Source organism: Trichosurus vulpecula, chromosome 6 (assembly GCF_011100635.1).
Source record: "Trichosurus vulpecula isolate mTriVul1 chromosome 6, mTriVul1.pri, whole genome shotgun sequence".
Taxonomy (NCBI): Eukaryota; Metazoa; Chordata; class Mammalia; order Diprotodontia; family Phalangeridae; genus Trichosurus; species Trichosurus vulpecula.
The window spans coordinates 245133219-245156769 of NC_050578.1; the positions used below are offsets into that span (position 1 = coordinate 245133219).

The 23551-nt window shown below is 41.2% G+C and overlaps 1 protein-coding gene across 1 annotated transcript in view; it reads right to left on the minus strand.

The window, feature by feature from the left end:
* Window positions 1–1443: 1443 nt before the first annotated feature.
* Window positions 1444–23551, minus strand: part of CD59 (CD59 molecule (CD59 blood group)) — a 28776-nt gene continuing 6668 nt past the window's right edge. Inside the window, exons 2-4 of the mRNA XM_036764423.1 lie at window positions 18858–18945; window positions 10433–10534; window positions 1444–3177 (exon numbers count right to left, since the gene is read on the minus strand). Coding sequence (XP_036620318.1) covers window positions 2978–3177; window positions 10433–10534; window positions 18858–18927 — 372 coding nt within the window. The 5' untranslated portion in view covers window positions 18928–18945 and the 3' untranslated portion in view covers window positions 1444–2977. The remainder of the gene's footprint in view (window positions 3178–10432; window positions 10535–18857; window positions 18946–23551) is intronic.

The following is a 23551-nucleotide window of genomic DNA, read 5'->3' on the forward strand; positions in this document are numbered from 1 at the left end:
AAAAAAATATTTAAAAAAATTCAGCCTGTTTATCACCTTCTTTATGGGGGGATTCAGTTAGTGGGAGAGAAGCACATGTGAGCCTGGAGTTGTTGGCATCAGTGAAATGGAGGTGCATCCTCCTCCCCCAACATCAGTGAGGCTGGTAATTGGTCACTGCTCCGCCGGTACAGAACTCACTGGCTTCTGAGTCTGGAAACCTAGACTCTTATCAGCACCCCTATGGTGTTTGACTTAGTGAAACCCCAATTTCCTCATCTGTGATGTGGGAGTAATGCAGTTTACTCCCTAATTTCCCTTAAAGAGACTTGGATCCATTTGAAGCAGTTCTCCGTACATACCAAGGATCCCATAAATATTTCTTTGAATAAATGTTGGGCAAATGAGGCCACCTTTAAACTGTTGTGAGCTCCTTCCAAAGAAAGCCTATTTCTTGGAAGCTTGGAAGCTCTACATCTCTCTCTCTCTCTCTCACACACACACACACACACACACACACACACACACACACACACACACACACGATCCTTGCATGCAGTCCACAACACTCCCAAATAAGATTTGCACCAGATTAAAATTTAATTGGGAAATATTTAACAAAATAAAAATACAATAAAACATAATGTTCATGTGTGGTTTTCTACATCAGTATGCAGCTGCAGGGATCCAATGGATGGTTTCTATTGGAGCTGTACACCACTGCTCTAGAACACATTATAAAAGAGAGAGCAGCTGGTAGACATTTGATAAGCACTTCCTTTTCTAAGAGTCAACACAGGTTTATCAAGAATAGATTTGGGGGCAAGTAGGTGGATAGAGCACCAGCCCTGGAGTCAGGAGGACCTGAGTTCAAATCTCACTTCAGATGCTTACTAGCTGTGTGACTCTAGGCAACTCAACCCCAATTGCCTCCAAAAAAAAATGGATCTTGATTATAATCTCATTCCTCCTAGAAATGTGGATAAGGAGTATGAATATGAATTTCAAAAAGGCGTTTGATGTAGTCTCTTATGACATCCTTGCAGACAAGGACCAAACAATCAACAAACATTTACTAACCAGCTCCTAGGTTTCAGGCACAGTGCTAGAAGTCAACTGCCAGGAATCAGAAGTCAGGAAGCCCTGAATTCAAATCCTACCTCAGACACTTAGTAGCAGTGTGACCCAGGGTGGTTATGAAGCTCAAGTGAGATTAAAAAGTACATGTCTGGTACATAGTCGGTGCTCTATAAATGCTTATCCGCACTGGAGATACAAAGACAAAGGATATGGGTTAAGCAATAATACGGGTTACCTAGCTTCAGAACTGGTTGAATCATCTTACCCAAAGAGTGGTGATTAATGGATTTCTGGAACTAGACCTGCCAGTTGGTAAGGTCCCAAGACTCCCACCTTCCCAACTGCCAACAGAAAGCACTCTCGGATCAATAAGCACACCCAGTCCAACAGCTTGATTGGATTTAATTTTCAGAAGACACAATTGCTTACAATTCTTCCACCTGGCTGCAGAATATCTTTCAATTTTCAAAGTTAAAAAGACTTTCATAATGGTGCCTTCATCTACAAAGCTAATACATGCTATTGAGTACAGAGTCAACACTTTGGGAATACAAAATCTTTTTTTTCAGTCATTCTAATAATATGTTGTCAAGGGGCTCTCATGGCGGTAGGAGCATCATGCTTACAACTATAAAAGGAGGGGAAATCAAAGTTAGCAGGTGGAGTGTCTCCTAGGAAGTCAATGCATCTGACAGCAGCATATAATAGCCCTCATAACAGGGGAGGGCTTTTCCCCACCTGTTCTGTTAATAATGCGAGTATGATAGCTTTGAATAATCTTGGCAATGAGTAAGTTCTTGTATCTGTTAAGGATGCAGTTTGGAGCCCCACAGAGCGGCTTCATTGACTCTTCCACCATATTCAGAAGCAGTGATATTATGTATGGAAAAAGGACCTTTCACCAACAATTTTAAATCTCAAGTCAGTCAAATGGATACGCAAAACATGCAGGCCAACAGTTGGTTAATTTGGCTGGGTGGGAGAATGGTTAATAGAATTGGAACACATTAATTTTGGCTTTGTAAATGCTCCCACTAGAGCTCCAATCTCATCTTTAATTCAAATCTCAGGGTTGAGTGGGGAAAGGGAACCTGAAGGTGCTCAAGTTTCAGCTAAGTGTCTCTCATCACAGAGACATCTTATATTTATCCCAGAGAGGGATTGGGTTCTAGTGCCCTTCCAACTAGAGGGGTCTGTCCTCCTTGTCATGCAGACATTTCTCAGAACCCATCCCAATCACAATGAAGCAAGGGCTTTGATGACAATTGTTTTCTGGGCAGGCTATATTTTTAGACTGGGCCAACGTGTCCTTTCTCTGTGACTGAGAAGGAAATGCTTGAAAATTGGCTCGAGAGCTAAAAGGATGGGCCTAGATAGTTCACACCGTGATAGAAGCATTAATTTAAAAAAAAAAAAAAAAGATTGTCTTAATTCGAAGGCCAAGAAATGAGAAGGGACAGCTGCTTAGTCAAGATCATGAACTGAGTTATTTGAAGAAGTGGGAAGAAACACCACATGGGAATTCTCATGGTTAATCATGTCACCCAACATGTGGACACAGCTTTGGGGTGGAGGGTTGGGGGAGCCAGGACAGCTTGAGGAAGCCTCCAGAAATGACAAGTTACCAGCAGTTACAGTGTTCTTTCCACCACTTCAGAGTTTAAAATGTCTCCCGAGATGGGCAGGTTGCTCGGGGATGAGAATGCCATCCATATAGATAACATCCAACACTTTCCCCCTGAGCAACTTTTGGGTACCTGCTTCTCAAATGAATAGCTGTAACTAAACATCCTTCTCCCATACAAAATGCACTTAGTGAGAAACATAACACTTGAGAGCTCATGAAGAGGGAAATGGAAACCCCAACACACACACACACACACACACACACACATTCCTTAGGGCTCTTTCTGCTCAATTAAAGGTAGAAACTTGAGACCACCACCACCAACAGCCCAGCAATCATGGTTGTCTTGCTAACTGTGGTCCCCACCCCCGCAGCATTGCATAGGTCACGTTGGCAGCAGTGGTACTGGGCATTGGGAACGGGAAAGGTTTGTGTAATCTTCTCTATGTTGCAGTCAGCATATTTCCAACATGAATGGTAATAAATTCCACCTTTAAAAAGAAACACACACAGAAAACAAGAGTTACAAAAACAAGCAGTTAGATATTGTAGTTGTTGTTTCCAGTGCTCACAGAAAGGGGAAAGAAAAGCATAGATTTATAATAGAAACATATTAAACACTATACATATGTGCGTATGTATATAAAATCATAGATTTAGAGCTAGAAAGGATCTCTTAGACATCATTTAGTCTAACCTTCTTCATTTTACAAATGAGAAAACAAGAGTCCTAGGAGGTTAATACCTTGTCAGAGAACATGCAGGAAATAAGAAGCAAAGTTGGGATTAAAACTCTGACTCCAAAAACAGTGTACTTTTCACTATGCAGTTGTGGGTTTGTTTTTGTTTTTGTTTTTTTTAATCCTGATCTGTGATTTCATCAGCTTTTGAAGGGAGGTTGGGGAAATGGGATATGGTGCTCCAAGTATGGAAATTTCCTCCTCCAATTCGGATCAGCAGCTCATCTGTCACTTCCTGGCTAAGAGAGAAGTGCTTGGGGGCACTGAAAGGTTAAATAACTTGCCCATAGCTCAAATGTGCCAGAAGCAAGACTTGAACCCAGTTCCTCCTGACTCCAAGCCAGTTCACTACCAGTCTTGTATCTATCAGCCCATCCTCCTAGCCTCTCAGCCCATCTCCATTCCTTTTTATGCTGGGTATAGGATGACTTGAGCTGCCAAGTCTCCTCTCTCTGTGCTATACAAAGATGTAAACTGAGGCAGGGAAAAAAGGATTCCCTGCATTTCCAGTCACAGTCATTTCACATGGCTCCAGCTGCCATCATGCTTCTGAAAGTGAATTCATAAGAAACGAGAATGTTTTTAGAGGTAAACTACAGCGTGAGAGAGAAAACATGTAAAGGAGGTTTAGATGAGGAAAGCCATAAGAGGAAGAAATAGGAATTTTGAGAATGAAGTTAGTTGGATATGAAGAGTGAATTTTAGGGCAAGAAAATGAGTCAGACGCTAGGATGGGCCAGTATGGGTAAGACAGACCTGATAGAAGTTTTAAAATGAAAAACTTTAGTTATGTTTATATCCTGAGAGCTGTCTATGCCAAGAGGCAGTGTGTGGTGAAGGAGAGAGAACACTAGATTGGGAGTCAGGAACACGAGTTCAAATTTTGCCCACTAGCATTTACCATCTGTGTGATCCCAAGCAAGTCACTTAAGTTGAGCCTGTTTCCCTAGTTGTAAAATGCAGATAACAATGGCACCCGCCCCATGCAATTGTTTTGAAGATCAAATTCTATATACACACATGTATATACACACATATGTATATATGTGTGCATATACATAAATATATACATACATACATACACATGTGTGCATGTATGTATGGGTACATAATAGATGTTTTGATTATCAAATTTTATACATGACTATATGTGCACATGTGTGTACACACACATATGTACACATATGTATAAACAAACACATATGCATGCACGCTACATACATGTGTGTATATGATGGGGAAATTTTGATGATTAATTATATATAATATATATACACACACACATATATATATATATATGCCTTGCAGACCTTAAAACACTACATAAATGTTAGCTATTATCTTCATTAAATATACTTTTGTTTTATGCTTCAATTTTAAAATGAAGAAAAAATTAAATTAAAATTAAAGTGATTTCCTCAGTTGTTTAAAAATAGGGATGGGACCCACAAGCATTTTAGAGTTAGATGCCCGCCCCCCCTGCCCCGAGGTCACCTAGCCCAGCCACTCCTCTTACAAAGGAGGAAGCTGCCCAGAGAGGTGATAATGTGCCTTAATCAATTTGGGATGATCATCACATCCCAGGCTTATTGTGAGAATCAGATGAGACAGTGATTGTAAAATATTTTACAAACCTAAAACCGCTATTATATGATTATTATTGCTTTTAAGTGGATTTGTATTGGAATCATAGAATTTCAGTGTTGGGCACCCCCTAAAAAGCCCCTGAATTCAACCTGTGCCTGCACCATAGAATCCCTTCCAAAGCATTCCCCCAAACTCTTTGCCTGAAGACCTCTGATAATGAGGAGTCCACTCCCTGCCTCTTGGGGCTGCTCATTCTAGCTCCAGATAACCAGCAGGAAGTCTTTCCTGCCCTCAAGCCCAAATCTGCTTCTACACCTTTTACACTTTATTCCTTGTTCTGTTCTCTGAGACCAAGCAGAGCAAAGCTAGTTCCTCTTTCCCAGAACAGCCTTTTAAATACTTGAAGATTGAGATCATGTCCACACTGTTTCTTCTTCTCCAAGCTAAGCTATATCCAGTTCCTTCAACTAGTCATCAAGAGGCATGAATACAAAGTCCTTCAAGCATCATAGCTGCTCTCTTTCAGACCCTCTACAGTCTATCATTGTCCTCCCTGAAATGTGGTCCCCAGAAATAAACACAATATCCCCAGATTAGATTGGAAGCTCCTTGAGAGCCGGAATTATGTTTTGCCTTTTTTTGTATCTCCAGTGCATAGCACGTAGTAGGCACTTAAAAAATGTTCATTGATTAATTAAACATGTGATCTGACCAGCAAAGAGGACAGTGGGATTTAGGTACCAGAAATTCTTGCCCCCGAAATGGGAAAACTAACAGATGAGGATAAATTCCTTTGTGTGGATTTCTGGATCCTTCCCATTCCTGGGAAACAAACACCCATTCACTTTCTACCATCTTTTCCTCAGTGCAACCTTGATTTTAGCATCTTTGCTCTTTGGATTTTTCACAGTCATTCTTGGAATATGCTCCACTTCATGAAGCTAACAACTAGTAAGGTCCTATAGAAATAGCCCAATTTGACCCCCTACGACAAGAAGGTGGTGGCAGCAATAAGCCTGGAGTCAGGAAGCTCTGAATTCAAATTCAGTCTTAGATGCTTACTGTGTGACCCTGGGCAAATCATTTAATTTCTATCTGCCTCAGTTTCCTCACCTGTAAAATGGAGATGGTAATAGCATCTACCTTCCAGGTTGAAACATTTTTAAAGAGTTTAGCGCAGTGCCTGGCACAATAAATGCTTATTCCGGGGGGCAGCTAGGTGGCGCAGTGAGTAGAGCACTGGCCCTGGAATCAGGAGGACCTGAGTTCAAATCTGACCTCAGACACTTGACATACTTACTAGCTGTGTGACCTTGGGCAAGTCACTTAACCCCGATTGCCCTGCCTTCCCCCCTCCAAAAAAAAAAAAAAACCAAATAAATGCTTATTCCTTTCCTTTCCTCCATTTCACTTAACAAAAGAAAGTTGGAGGGGAGAAGAAAGGGTCCCCATTCCTAACAAACAGGAAATCCTATTATTCTTCATATGCTCTCTGCTTCACTGACCAAATGAGTTACAGGAGGAAATAGGCAATAAAACTATAGTAGTGGGGGACCTCTACTTTCCCCTCTCATAACTAAATAAATCTAACCATAAAACAAATAGGAAAGAAGTTAAGGAGATGAATCAAATTTTTAAAAAGTTGGATATGATAGACTTCTGGAAAAGAAACTGAATGGGAATAGAAAGGAGTATACCTTTTTGTCAGCTGTACATGGCACCTTCACAAAAGTTGACCATGCATTAGGGCGTAAAAAAACAAACAAATGCAGAAAAGGAGAAATATTAAATGCATCCTTTTCAGACCATGTTGAAATAAAAATTACATTCCATAAAGGTCCATGGAAGCATGGGTTAAAGGCTAATTGGAAGCTAAATTATCTAATCCTAAAGAATGAGTAGGTCAAAGAACATATTACAGAAATAATCAATAATTTCATTAAAGAGAATGACAACATTGAGACAACATATGAAATTTGTGGGATGCAGCCAGAGTAGTGCTTAGGGGGGAATTTTTATCTCTAAATCACTAAAATAGAAAATGAGCAGATTAGATCAATGAACTGGGCATATGACTAAAAAAACCTAGAAAACAGACAAATTTGAAATCTCCAATTAAACACCAAATTAGACATCTTGAAAATCAAAGGAGAGATTCATAAAATTTAAAGTAAAAAAATTGAACTAATAAATAAAACTAAAAGCTGTTTTTATGGAAAAAAACAATAAAATAGATAAACCATTACTTAATTGATTAAAAGAAGAAACCAAATGACCAGTATTAAAAATGAAAAGGGTGAATGCACAAAGAAAATGAAAATAAAGCAATTATTAGGAGCTATTTTGCCCAAGTATGTGACAATAAATCTGACAATCTAAGTGAAATGGGTGAATACTTATAAAAATATAAATTAGCCATATTAACAGAGGAAGAAATAGAATACTGAAATAATCCTATCTTAGAAAAAGAAATCAAACAAGCTATCAATGAGCTCTCTAAAAAAAATCCCAAGGACCAGATAGAATTTTTTTTTTGCAACATGGCTAATATGGAAATATGTTTTGCATTATTTCATATGCATAATTGATATCATGTTTCTTGCCTTCTCAATGGGTGAAGAAGGGTTGGGATGCAGAGAAGGCAGAACTCAAATTTTTTTCAAAATAAATGTCAAAAATAAATAAATAATATGATTTTTATTGTCATATTAAAAAGATCCATGGAAAGAGCTTCACTGGGCCAAGAGTAAGAAAACTTAAATTCAGACCCTGGTTCTGCTACCAACCTTATCCATTGTACTTTCTCAGCCTCCGTTTACTTGTACCATCTACCTCTTGAGGCTGTTCAGAGGATCAGATGAGACTATCCGAGTGTGTAAAGTGCTTTGCGACCAGAAATCACAAGGACAAACTTGATTTATCATTATTAGCTGTTTTACACTTGTGGGTTAGGCCTGAGTATATGTTCCCCTGGCTTATCCCTGCTTCCTCACCACGGGCATCAGAGACCATTGCTCCCTTTGTTAACTGACTGACAAGCATCCAGGACGCGGCCCTCTCTGTAATGGCTACTGAGGCTTGGGCACAGTGCTGTTACCATAGGAAGAATATAAAAGGAAATCAAAATCATCATTGTGATTGTCACCCAGAGTAAGGACCCACTGAAGGGGCTGATTCTGTATTGTTTTATAACTGATTCTATTCTGTAATTGGGCCTATTCTGCATTACTGCCCCATTTTGTAGGATTGATTGAGCCACCTTCCTATGTCCTTGAGGTCAGTTTTCCCTCTGAGTTAAAGTTAAATAATGGAAAAAAAAACCCTCTTATCTACCATACTCTAAAGGACTACAAGTTAATCTGGTATATTTCCATAAGGTATTATCCATCCCTGCCTGTCCCTGTACAGTTAACCTTTCCAGGCACCAGGGAGTCTGCTAACTCAGGTCCATGAACAAGGTCTGCAAGATGTGGATGGGTCCCAAAAAACAATATTCCTTAATTGTCAGAGAAGCTGGTTACTAGCCCCGTATGGGTGCTAGCCCTCTTTCTTTAAAATAACCATAGAAAAAATAAAATAAAATACCAATCATGTTTTCCCTACCTCTATGATGCTGTCTATCCTGTAACCAATCACATTATCTCCCCCTACCTAACCAACTCTTTACTCCCCAAAACTATATTAAAGCTGGTGAGCCCTACCTCAGGATCTTTGTTCACTGAGACAGGCCATTGACCCCATTTATTCGTTACTGCTAGCCTAATAAATTGATTGTGCTCTGACCATTGTCTCTCAGCTCACCATAATTTTCAAAAGTAACACCATAATGCCTTAATTTGGTAATGCTGGCCCAACAAGAGTAATAAAAGCTCTTTTCATCCAGGACCACAGGAGCCTAGGAGGAGTCCTATCCACTGTGCCAGTGGATAGAACTCTGGGCCTGGTATCAGGGAGACCCAAGTCTCAGACGCTTTTTAGTAGGTCACTTAACTCCTCTTTGCCTCAGTTTCCCCAAAAGCAGAATGGGGATAATAATAGCACCTACTTCCCAAGGTCGTTGTGAAGATGAACTTAAAGCACTTAAAGCAGGTCTGCTTTATGCAAATCCCTCAGCAAAAATGACTATGCCAAGTTCCCTTAGGACAGGCATGCACAACATAATGCCCGTGGGCTGCTTTGGCGGGCCATATGTGAAGACCTGGCCTAGCGCATAGTAGGCACTATATAAATGGTAAGTACTACTACCACCACCATCACCTCTACTACTACTACCACCACCATGACTACGACTACTACTACTACTACAACTACTGTTATTCCATTGGGAGGAATGCCAGTGTTTAAGATGATACAGCCCAGACTCTCTGTGGCTGGAAACACAGATGATCACACCTCTTATCTCCTCCTCCACTAATAGACCTTCCCCTTTAGGACCTTTTAATTTAATCTGTAATACAATTGAGGGGAATGATGAGGACACACAGCTAGGAAAGGGAGGAAGGGAAAAATGGAGAAAAGGAACAAGAGGATGAGGGGCAGACAGAGAAGAATGGAGAGGAAGAGGAGGAGAGAACTGGGGGAAAAAACCGGGACAGGGAGAGCTAGGGAAAACAGGGAGCTAGGAAAAAGAAAAGTCCAAAAAGTATGGAAGGGGGGAGACAAGGCATGGGAGAAGAGAATTAGAGGGAATGGGGCAAGGGAAGGAGGAGGAGGAGCACAGGGCAAAGAGGAGGAGATGGAATAGGAGCAAAAGGAGAAGACAAGGAAGCGGGCAAAGGAGGCTAAGAACACCTAGGGAAGGGGAAGAAAGAGCTAAGTGGAAGAATGGGACATATCCCCCCTTTCATTAGAGACTAGGGAACCAGAAAGCGCTTACTTTACACTAATTACACAGACATGAAAAACTACTAAGAAGTATTGAATCCAGGAAATTGATCATCTAAACGTGATAGAATCACAAGAACTAGCGATCAAAAGGAATCTTAAATACTGAAATGGGATTCTAGAAAGAAATCGGCAGTATGCTTCCAGCACTGGCTGGGACGAAAATGCCCAGGTCAGCACCTCCAGCAAGCTTAGCCCTATGAGAGACTTCTCTACACGGGTTTTATTAAGCTGGTGAGCTACTTTAGATCTCCAACTTGGCTTCCCAAGTTGATGTCCCTACTGGAAGAACAACAGGAACACTGGCCACCACAGACCTCAGGTGCCTTAGAGTAATCAGTGTACGTTATTAAGCTGGTCATCTGCTCCCAAATAATTATTGGAATAATTGGGGCAGGACCAGAAGTTTTTAAGTCCTGCCCTGATCCTCCTAAGTGAGCTGCCAGTGGTACTAACCCCTGGCAAGGTACAACTCTAGCCTACAGTTGTGACCAAGAAAGGGATGTTTAAAGCAAGAAAAAGGAAAGGTCATTACCACTAGCAGCCTGAAGGCACGCATCGTTCTCCGCTGTACAAGTGACCTCCTTGGTACAGGATTGTGAAGAAGAATCACACTGGTAACATTTCAGAGCTTCACCTGTAACATACAAGAAAAACTAGTATCAAGGACCTGTTAGATTGGCAAAAATTTAGGAATGCAGAATGATAGATTTAGAGCTAAAAAGGGATCTGAGAAACCAAATTTCTTCATTTTACAGATGAGAAAACGGAGGCAAGCAAAGGTTAAATAACTTTCCCAGGGTCTTTGGTGCAGGATTTGAACTTACATCTTTTCATCCTGCGATAGTGTCCTGTCCCCACTACTGAACTAAAACATCTCTCTTGACAGATGCATAGTAAGAGACTAACACAAATCTTATCCATGTCCTGCAGAGACATACGGTCTAAGACTGCCAATATGGGAGCACCTTTGCCCAGACTGTCTCAACCTCACGCTTGGTGTACTCTCATCATGGCCTCTTAGGATTCTGGGCTTCCCTCAAGGTCGAGCTCAGGTGCTCCCACCTACACCAGCCCTTTCCTGATCTAATTAGTTGTTGATGTGCTCTCTCTCTCCTGATATTACTTAGTATAGCTTTGTATTTGGTACCTACCTGTATACATGTCATGTCTTTCCAGCAGAATGTAAACTCCTTGAGGGCAGGGACTGTTTTAAAAAATTATTTGTATTTCTACTGCCTTATACTAGGAGTTGGATAAATAAATGTTTGTGGGAATTGACAGGATGAACAGAAGAACACAAACCCACAATTGAAGAGATGTTGAAGTCTTAATGATAAGTGTGGGGTGGAGGACAAGAATCCCAAGATCACAGATTTCAAGTTAGAAGGTACTAGCATTTTAATGCTACACCAATCAAATTACCAAAGGGATTATTTATAGAACTTGATAAAATAATAACAAAATTGATTTGGAAAAATACAAGATCTAGAATATTGAGGGAAATTATGAAAAGAAATAGGGATGCAGGGGGAGGGAGGGAGAGAAAGCGTTTCCAGACCTATATTATAAAGCAGCAGTCATCAAAACCATCTAGTAAGGTTTAAAGAATAGAGACATCAATGGGACAGACTAGATAAATGAGATTCAGAAACAATAGAACTCAATAACCCAGTGTTTGATTAAGTGGAAAATCCAAGTTACCTAGGGGAAAAGTTCTCATTTGATAAAAACTGCTAGGAAAACTAGAAAGCAGTCTTGTAGAAACGAGGCTTAGAACAATCTTACACCATGTTCCATAATACATTTTAAATGGATATACAACCTTAATATTAAAAGATTATAATATAAAAAATTAGAAGAGAAACATATCATATACCTCTCACAGCTATGTAGGAGAAGTATTCTTAACTAAACGAGATAAAGGCAATTACAAAAGAGAAAACAGATACCTTTGACTACTCAAAACCAAAAAGCTTTTGCACAGACAACATCAACTCATCTAGGATAAGAAGGCAAGTGGTAGAATGGGGGAAAAAATCTTAATATTAGACTTCTCTGATAAGGTTTTAGTGTCCAAAATATACACATAGACACACACATACACGTATACCTACACACACATATATGTCATTCTGTAACATATAAATGGTCAAAGGATAGGAATTAACAGTTCTCAAAAGAATTGCAAAGTATTCACAACCACATGAAACAATGCTACAAATTACTAATAATAAGAGAAATACAAATCAAAACATTCCTGTGGTTTTATCTCATGTCTTGCAAATTAGCAAGAATGACCCCCCCCCCAAATGGCAACAGATATTGGAGAGCTTGTGGGAAGATAGGCACACCAATACATTATTGGTGGAGCTGTGAAATGTTACAACCATTCTGGAAAGCAATTTGGAATTATGCAAATAAAATGATTAAGATGTCCATGTCCTTTGAACCAGCAACTCCATTACTAGGCTTATACCCCCAAAAGGTAAGAAGATAGTTCCCTTGTACTCCAAAATATTTATAGCAGCACCTTTTGTGATGGCTTAAGAATTCGAAACAAAGTTGATGCCCATCAATTGGGGGGGTGGCTAAATAAATTGTGGTAGATGAATATAATAGAAGATTTCTATGCAAGAAGAAATGATGTGTATGGTGAATACAGAAAAGTATATAAAAACCTATATGAATCAATGCAAAGTAAAGTAAGAGAACCAAGAAGACAAGATACAGTAACTATAGCAATGTAAACGGAAAGAATGACACACCAAACAATCCACAGTGATTGTAACAAAATTTCAAAGACCAAGAGAGACTAGAATGAAGAGCTATGAGGAGAAATCCCCAACCTCCCACTTCATGGAGCTGGGAGGTCCACAGGGATTACAAATTGCCCATGGTTTTGGACTTTTTCAATTTATCAATCAATTGTGCTGGTTTTCCCCCCCTCCTTTCTTCTCCCATGTGACCATTTGTCATATGAGATGGCTCCCTGGGAGGTGGAGGAGAAGAGGAAGAGATACTTGAGATAACTATGATGATGTAAGAAGCACCAAATATCAAAAAAAAAAAATTAAAAGAAGGTACCTCTAACCATTGCTTCAAGACTCTAATTGAAAACAACAGAAAGTCTTGGATGACTCAAAAAGGAAAAAAACCCACAAACGACTCACTCCATTAGGGAGCTGCGCATTTCTTTGTATGTGTACGTGCTTAATTTTTATTGACAACTTTTATTACTACAATCACCTACCCTTCCCAGAGAGCCATCCCTTATGAAAAAGAATTTTTTAATTTTTTAAGGTTAAGCAAAATCAACACATTGAAAAGACTTGACAGTATAGGAATGTTCTACGTCATCACACGCATACACACACACACACACATACACACACACACACTCACACTCTGTAAATAAGAAAAATTGGTGGCTTCTCATATCCTTTCACCCACAGCATGGAGAATAGATTGTTAGAATGTGGAGAGCTGCCTCTGACCCAGTAGGACCTTTCCAGTTACCTAAAGGTAGGAGGCAGTCCTTCCTAGGAACCAGAGTCAAGTTCCTGGCCCTGATGGTGCTAACCCACATCCCTATAACTCTAGAAAACCAACTGTCTTCCTTTTGACCTGTGTGACTTTCTGTGAGTCACTTCCCAAGATCCTCTAATCTCAGTTTTGAACTCTGTAAAAATGAGGCAGCAGGACTTGATGTTTTCTCAATTTCCTCTAGAGCTCTAAAATCCTATGATTCTATGTGTGAAAATCAGACTTGACAAAAAACCTTTTGTCATCTGACACATCCATACTGTCTGGCCTCCCTGGAGAAGCATCCTGAAACAGGGGAATCATTTGAATCCACTGGTAACTTAGGAGAGAACAGTTTGAGTTGAATTATGAGGTCAGAAGTCAGGTTGGACAGAGTGAGGAAAGTTCCTAAAGGAGAAAAAAGGAAGTAAATGGGCTTCTTAAGGAGTCTGGTCACAAAAAGGAGGAGAGATATGGGACAAGCCCCAGCAGGGATGGAAAGATGGAGCAAGTGAGTGTTTTTTTGAGGATGCAGGAGGCAGTTGGGAAGTAGCCAGTTGATGAGGGGAGAGTGAAGATGAGTGAGAGAGTGGGCATGATAGACGGGACAATCTGCTAGAGAAGACAGGACAGAATAGGATGATTTGTACATGTAGAGGGAGTGGCCTTGGCAAAGAGAAGGTCCCTCTCATGATGTGAAGCACAGAATTGAGAGCGGCAGAAGCAAGATGTGAGAAAAGAAGGAGGGAAGAAGAAGTCAGTGTTTTCTGTAAAATATGAGGTAAGGCCCTCAGCTGAGAGGGGAGGGGGCTCCATGGGAGACTTGAGGAAGGATGAAGAGCTACCGGGAAAAGTGAGATAGTGACTTAATTGGGGAGATGCTCTCAGAAAGGCTGCCAGCAGCAGGAAGGTCCCAGTTGAGGTTATGTAACGTAAATTTGTAGTGGGTCTAGCCAGCAGCTTTTTGTGTTCTTTCTGTAATTATCTCCAACTTTGGTCAGCAGCACAGGCACAAGAGTGAAGGCAGGGCTTATGTAACAGCAAGCACCTTACCATACCCAGGATGGCTGCTAGCACAGGTTCTTTGATCTGCTTTTTTAGGAAATATTGCTCAAAAATGGGTTAACGATCCTGCTTTTAATTACATTCACTAGTTCAGGGGAAGGGTCAGCACCCTGAACATCAGAGAAAATACAAGCAGAGAAATTAGCATAAAGACCAACAGACAAGGCTCTTAACTGCATGAACCAAAGGAACATTGCTATACACTTTATATACACCACTGGATTGAGAGAGGCTTTACATCTGAGCAGTTGCAGAGCTCTGAACACACAGCTACTCAAAGTCTTGACCAGGAAATCAAAAGATCCTTCTCATAAGCGAACTCCTGAAGCAAAATACCAACTCAGAGTACATATACACTTCTCAGAGCCAGAAGGCATCACCACCCTCGTGACTCATTGCCTAATCAACTTAGTACCAAAAGGTGGGGAAGCCTTCCTAAAAGCAAGCTTCCCCTAAGCAAGCTTCCCTTAATGGGCTCTACGTGAGGACTATTAATGGGCAGGGAAGATCTTCCTATCCATTAACATTACAGCTTGGTGGAAATGATCCAAGGCCTGGGCTGAGCTGGGTAGAATTCTCCCGGGGGGGGGGGGGGGGGACGGGGGACGGGGCCGACATGGACCTTTAATGGCAGAGCATTCCTGATGAAAAGACCAGAGTTGGGGAAGAAGTTTGAAATACAAACACAAGAATCCAAAGAAACAGAGTCAGGCAAATTTCTTTGAGCAGCTGGAAGGAGCTATATGATGTGGTTTCCATACGGAGAGAAGAAACAAGTATCTCCTTAGAATCCAATGTCTTTGAAAAGTATTGAGGAAGTGAAGTAAAGAAACCAGAGGCTCTAAGGGTAGATTGGTCCTGTTCTGAGGGTTTTAAGATAAAGGATGGAAAAAAGGAAGTGATACAGTTGTCCAGAAAGGACAAAGGGAACAGAATGGACTATTTCTTGTTATTGGGTGTGTGAGAAGGAAAGAAGTAGGTGGAGGAGCCATCCAATGAACCTTACTTTTATCTGATGAGAGTGGAATTGAATACTCACACATACACACACACACACACACACACACACACACACACACACAGTCTGATATTCTTTCTCTTAGTTAATGGGGGGAGGGGTTAAGGTTAGTATGAAAAGTAATGAAGAGAAAGAGAGCCATTGTAATATTTTTAAAAATTCATAGAAGAGGACAGGAATTCATTCAGAAGAAAGTACACATCAAGTGAATCCCTTTAGAGTTCTTATATACTTTCAAGATGGAACGAAGTGGTATAAAACAAAGATTCATGACTTCATGCAGAGTCCTTTTTGTCCTCTGCTATGTGTATGGAAATGCCCTTGTTGCTGTTCAGTACAAGTTCAGAACAACCCAAAACATGATTAAAAAAAAAAAAACAAAAGAAAAAAAAACTTGTTTGTTCGTCAAATGAGAAACATCCAGATTCGAATTCACTCACAAATAGCCATTCAAACAAAGTCTTTTCTTTCTCCATCATGCATAGCACTTGTCCAATTTCAGGAACTTTCAATGGCCTGGCAAGGCTTACAAGGTTTGTCAACATCAACATCATGGGATGAGTCGACTGAAGCTCAGAATCATTCATTTCACAGGCCAAACAGAACTTAGATCTAGAACGGGAAGGCACCTAAGAAGTCATCTGGTCCAATTTCCTCATTTTTATGGATAAGGAAACACAGGGCCAAAGCAATGACGTGCCAAAGTTGACCTTGGAGGTAAATGGAAGAGCTGATCTTTGAAACTAGTTTCGGGTCCTTGGGCTCCAATCTCAGATCTCTTTGACTTCTTATACTTTGCTACTGTCTTCTGGGCTTCTACCACACATCAATTCCTTTTTTTTCTTTATCATTGATTCTTTACAACTCTGTGACATCAATAGGGCTGGTGTTATAACATTTCCATTTTATACATAGAGAAACTAAGGCTGGAAGACTTTAAATGATTTCTGTGATCACACAACTAGGAAGCGGTAGAGTGGAGACTTGAGTCTGGACCTTCTAACTTAGCACAGCTAAAGTTACCTATTGGTCTTCAGGGGGACACAGGACAAGATGTGAGAAATTAAATTATATAAAATGCTATGCAAATATAGAGAATGAGTAAAATAGGATCCTGGAAAAATGGACTGGATCATAGGGCAATATATTTACAGCTGGAAGAAAAGTTAGAAATCATCTAGTCTAATTCTCTCATTTTACAGATGTGGAAACTGAGGCAGAGTCAGGTTATGTGGCTTGCCCTAATCCAGTGCTATTTTCACTATATGAATTGGATTGATAAAGGTCAAATACCCTGGACATCAGAGTGAACAGGGTCAAGTAACAGCTTGGGTGCTTTCAAACTGTGTAGGTTGCCTTGGGCAAGTTACTTTATCTCTCTGGGAGCTATTTTCCTCCTCCATAGAATGAGGAAGGATGTCTAAGGTACCTTCCAGCTCAAATATACTATAGTTCTACGTTTTCACCCACCTGGAAAGACCCATCTATCTGGAAAGACCGAGGGAAATGAAACAGACAGTACTTTTGCTTTGCCTTCTCTCTTTTGGAAGGGTGGAAAAACGTTGGATGTGGTCAACATTAACAGACAAGTCTGAAACAAGATTTCCCCACCTTTCCACTGTTATTATCAAAGGCACAAGGAGGCTAAATTTGGAGTTGGATGACCTGGGTATGAATCTCAGATCTCTGACTTTTGACTTTCTATTCTTGGAGAAGTTTCTTAACCTCATTAGGGCTTATTTTTGTCACCCGTAAAACCAGGGGGTTGAATTAAATGATTTCTAAGGGTCCGTCCAGCTCTGAATCTAGAATTCTATGAGATCCTCCCACGTAAGAGAAAAAAAATCCTTGGATCCTCTGAATTGGCCTATTTAATAGGGACATTGTTTTGGTGTATTTTATATAAACAGGTCTATCTCCCTGACTGTCCCCACATCCCTTGTCCTCAAAACTCCAAAACAACCTAATGACTAAACTATATAGTCACGGATCATGGATTAGCATCGCTGAATCCAGCCACCTTGTTTTACATGTCAGGAAACTGAGGGACAGAGAGATTGAGTGACTTGACCAAATTCGAACAAGTCCTAAGTGACTGAGGCAGAATTCAAACTCAGATCCTGTATCTGAAGCTCAAGTCTGTTGCTCATTCCGCATTTCCATTCCACTGCAATGCCTCTGTCCTTCGGAAGTGGCATTTTCTCTCTTCCTACTCCAACTTTAACCCATGTTTTCTTGATTCCAAATCCTGCTCTCTTGATAGCCACACACACACACACACACACACACACACACGCACGCACGCACACGCACGCACATATATACACATGTACAAATATATGCATGTGTTATACAACATGGAAATGTGTTATACATTTATACATATGTATGTGTACATGTATGCATGTATGTGTTGTGTGCACATATAAATATGTATGTATATAAAATATATGTATGTGTATATATACATGTGTGTTGTGTACATATATAAATGTATTCTGGATAGGCATGTATATATGTAGACATATACACAGATTGTGTACATACACGTTATATGTACATGCATGTGCTACAAACACATATTGTGCATGCATACTCACGTACACACATTGTGCAATGTAGAAATGTGTCATGGGTATATACATGTATGCACATGTGTATGTGTTATATGCAGTATAAATGCTGTGTTGCATGGGTGTGTGCATATGCGCATTACCCCTATAAGTAACATACACATACATGCATGCATGCACACACTGCAATGTCGAGTTGTAATATACATGCATGCATGTACACGTGTTATATGCCGTATGCGCAGTGTGCATACATGTATGTATGCACATGTGCTTACCTGTATGTGTTACATGTATGTGCGTGTGTGTATGTGTGTGTTGTGGACATGTACAAATGTTGTGTTATAGATATATGTCTGCGTGTCCACACCACCTACATAGGGGTATACAGATTATATGTGTATACGTGTATACACACACATATATTTAAAAGATGCCTTCTGGATTAGAGATTCGTGAGCTGGCAGGGACTTTGGCCCACCTCTGGTCCAACCCGCTCACTGTCCAGGGGAGAAAGCTGAGGCCCAAAGAGAAAGGAGAAGGAAGTGCTCGGAGCCAGGGATACAAACTGCTTACTCTTTTCTCCCCCTCCCCGGTGCCCTTGTAGAAAGCAGCCTGGACACCCTTGCTCCATTAGCTCTGTGACTGAGGGTGGTCAGAGGACAAATCCATAACACAGGCAGGGGCCGTGAACCAGGAAGGAGGGTGACCCAAGGACAGGCCTGTCATCATACACGTTCTTAGCTCATTCACATGGTACAGAATCAGAGCTGTCCCACCTGGACTCCAGAACATCATCAGGACCAGGAGACCGAGGAGGAGGAGGTGCATCTTGCTGTTCTCCATCATGCCAATCGCTTCTAGGACCTGAAGAGGGAAAAACACACATTCCAGAATGACTCCCCCGTGGTTTAAATATCCATTTAATATCCAGGATACCTTTTTAGATTAGAAAATAGAGAATGTAGGGAAAGTGTCTTCAGTGTCTTCACTGGCCTTTTCTAAACATCTTTGTCCTTCTGGCCCCTAGAATTCTAAATCTAGAGAAGGAAGGGATCTCAGAACCTATCTAGTCATTTTACAGACAAAGAAACTGAGGTCCAAGGAAATTAAGTGACTTGTCCAAGGTCACACAGATAAGTAGCAGATGTGGGATTTGAACCCAGGTCCTCTGACACCAGAGCCAGAGTTCTTTCCATTCACCATCCTGCCCCTAGCAGCATAGCAAAAATAATACCACCTGACATTGCTGGAGCTCGTTACAATTTGCAGAGTGTGTTACCCATGTCATTTGCTCAAGCCTTACAACAACCGTAGGAGTTGGTACAGATATCATGAAAATGATTTTACAGATGAGGCACAGAGAAATAACAGTGGCTTGCCCGGCATCACATATCTAGTAAGCATTCTGGGCCAAACCTAACTCAGACCTAACTCCAATAATTCAGCCCAGGGCTAGACTATAATTAGGGATATTTGCACCATAAAATGCAATACAAACCAACTTCATTTGTGATAATATTAAAAGGATACAATTCTTAATTAAATTAAAATAAAATGTTACTCCCTTTTCTCTTTTGAGTTCACTATAATAACAATTAGCAACAATAAGCCAGGAGATTGTCTCAGCGGGGAAACAAGAATTCCGATAAAACCACAGGAGCCACAGTCACAGCCGGCCCTTTTATGTCTGGGGACAAGGAAGTCAGATCAGTAATTCAGGTTTCAGTCTCCTGAGCCAACCAAATCCCAAAGACAACAACCAGTCCCCTTAAAGGGAAACCAGCTCGGTCCAATAAAGCAAGGATCGTTCCTACCACAGACAGTATCAGGCAAAGAAACTGAAAGGCAGGCCCTCTGACTGCATGCACATCCTTCGTTGTTTCTCTCACCCCGGCTTCCCTTTGACTTGGAGACTAGAAACCAAGGTAGAAGAGGCAGGACACGTCCTCAGACCTGGAAGGAAACTTGAGTCCATCTATTCAAACAGTGCATCTTACAGAAAAGGCAGCTCAACTTCAGGCTATATGACTCGGCCAAAGGAATAGCCAGGTATTCTAATCCCCAGGCCTGACTCAGTAGACCACTTAACTAGACCCAAGTGCCTTGATCCAGAAGACCCACAAGACCGAGGAATAAAAGAATGAATAAATTCATTAATTAATTGAAGGGCAGGGTTGAAATCGACCCACCTCCACTTAGCCCTAGTGAGAACACAAGTTAATTGTTCACTAGGTGTGAACATGGCCCAGATGCTTCCCTAGGTTCTATCTGGATTGGCTGAAGACCTTGGGGCTGTGTGAAATAGTTAGAATAGGAGAATGCCATAAGTCATTTCCTCCTGAGAGGAAGGCACTTAAAAGAGGAAAGTGCTTCTCCCACAGCATCAGCCTTTTCCTATCCTGATTTTTCGGAGAAAGGTCTTGTGAACTTTCAAGGGTCTGGAGGCCTTTCTTTCCATACATATCCTAGCAGTATTCCAGAATAGCTGATGGAGACAAGGACAGACTTGACACACATTCAAGGCTCCACAAAGAGTCCAGCAACAACAAAACTGTACCATGTCAAGGACATGAAGACTCCAGCAAAAGGACTTCGAAGAACTGAGTTACTCTTTTCCTGTTTGCTCCCTAAGCGTGAACCTACTTTTCCCTAGACTCAGTTATATACTCATGGGAGAGTTGAGACGCAGAGAAGACGTTTTGTACCAACTACTCTTACTATCACTGTTACTGATCTTACCCATACTTAGTAATATCCTTTTCTAAAAGAAAATTCAGTCTGGCTAACTAATTGGTATCAACCAATACTCGTGGCAGGAAGCACACAGGAAAAAGAGTTTTGGTACTAGAAAACCTCTTCCCAATTCCTCAGGGCTCCCCCCTAGACTCTGATGGGAGCAGCAGCTAGGCCCTGGCTTATGAGTTGAGACAGGATCTCCCAAACACGTGCTAAAGAATGAATGAAAAAAAAAAAACATTTATTAAGTGTGTATTATGTGCCGAGCAAGGAAGATACAAATGCAAAAAACCAGCTGCTTAAAAAGCTTCCATATAGGGGAGTGTATACACACACACACATCTATACATATGTGTGTATGTATAGATGTGTATGTATGTGTGTGTGTGTGTATATATATATATATATATATACATACACACACACACGTGTGTATTCATACATATATAGGAATGGTGGCCAGGGAAAGGTATTTTGGTCTGGGAAATCACAGAGAAGGCGAGTGGAACAATAGGGTAGTCCATTGACATGCCCTTTCTAAGAACAATGGTAACCTTGAATTGATTATAGATCTTCTGAATCTGACAAAGAAGGGGTATATAATTAATTCTTCCTAATCTCTGCGGAAGGAGAAAGTATGACTTCTCTCAATTACTAGGTTCCATGTTGAATAGGTTTCTCAGTCAGGGACTAACTCCTGGCAGAGACAGAACTCTAAGATGGGTGGCCCCTGGCCTGACGCAGCGTGGTATTTCCCTTGTTCAAAATATTTTTTTTCCTTGGTCTCTAACTTAAAGCCTTCTCTATTCAATTGAAGTCCAGCCCTTTATTGTTCTAGTCTGACTGGATCCACAGACTGACCCTTTAGAAATAAGCTGGCTGAGGCAAAGCTAGTTAGCCAAAGCCCAGAACAGGCCCTGACAGTCTACAACCCTCCGATTACTAAGGCTTGGACAAAGGAAGTTAGACACTGGCCTGCCCTTCCTCCTCTGCTCTGGCCTCCCTAATCAGAGGTCAGGGCAGTATCTAAAGACTCCCTAGTGAGGACAAAAATAATAAACTTACTTGAGTCAACCGACTTGAGAAAACCCAGGAAACAGCTTTAAATCAGGAGAGAATCAAAACTGCCCATATCCACTCTTTTTTTTTTCCTTTAGGCCTGCTATTACACATTTCCACACTGACCTGATGAGGCTGGTGAGAACCAGCCAACGCCCCTGGCTTGCTCTCTGAGCCCTTTCAGGCTTCTAGTCCTCTCTCCTCCTCACCAAGCCAGATTCTCCCAGGTTTTGGTGCCCCAATATGAATGTAGATAAATGGGGAAAGAGATGAGAGCTGAATCCTTGGCTACAATCTCTTCAGATTTGTCTACCGCCTTTCCAGTCTCCATGTTGGGATGGGACGTGCTATTACTGCACCTACTGAATAAACCCCCTTTCTTCCCATGCTCTTGTTAAGGACCCTTGAAGTGGTGGGGGAGGGTGGTGAGGAGAGGAATCACTGAGTTTTAAAGCTTGAAGGGAGCTCAGTAGCCACATAGTCTAACCCATGCCCTACAAAAATCCTTCCTGAAAAATTTTAAAAGAATTCCTAGTCAAGTTTAGCCCACAGTAACACCTGCTGGTTACATCAGAAAAGTGTTCACCCAACCTTGGTGTGATCCCAGTAAGAGGAAACTCACCACTCCCAAAGGCATCTCCTTCTACTTGAGGACCGATTAAATCGTTAAAGTTTTTTCCAGATATCAAGACTAAATTGACCTATTTGTAACTTCCCCCCACTGTTCCCCAGTCGGCCCTCCGAGACCCAATGGCAGTCTTTCAAGTACTGGAAGGTGGCTAGTTAGTTTTCCCCGAGCCTTTTCTTTTCCAAGGTCAAAATCCCCCTCTGCTTCAACCAATCCTCATGTGGTGTCAACCCAATGCCCTTCAACATCCTGCTTGTCTTCCTCAGGCTGCCTTACAAAATCCCTTCTGGTGTTCCCAGAACTGACTGTAATATTCCTAATGTGATCTTACGGGAACAGAGGACAGCAGGATTATCACTTCCCTATTCCTGAAAGCTGGCTCTCTCAATGCAGCCCAAACCTTCATTAGCAAAAAAGCATCCAAATCCTATCGCTGATTCATGTGGAGTTGGGAAACCACTAATACCCTGGATCTGTTTTAGACAGAGGGCTATCCAATGAATTCTGCCTCCTCCACTTGTACTTATGAGCTTGATACTTTTAATGACTTCTAGAGAAGTCGATGACAGCACTCTTTTCCAACCCTTCTTTCCCGGCTACACCCAGATACCGAGATGTGGCGGGAACAGGGGGATTTGCTGAAATGACAGAGTATCAACTCACCAGGTGCCTCTGCCCTCCCATTCCCTGGCTCTGTCTTGTAAAATGAGAGGGTTGGGCTAAATGACTTTACCAGTCCCCTCTAACTCTAAATCAATGATCCCTTGACCTACCTATAATAAACAATAATAAATAAAGCTAACGTTTATATAACTTTGTGAGGTTTGCAAAGCGCTTTACGAATATCTCATTTGATCCCCACAACCGCCCTGGGAGGTTGGTGGTATTATGATCCCTGTTTTACAGATGAGGAAACTGAGGCAGACAGTATTTAAGTGACTTGCCCAGGGTCATATAGCTGGTAAGTGTGTGAGGGCAGGTTTTGAACTCATGATGAGTCTTCCTGATTCCAAGCCCAGTCCTCCATCCCCTGCACCACCTAGCTTG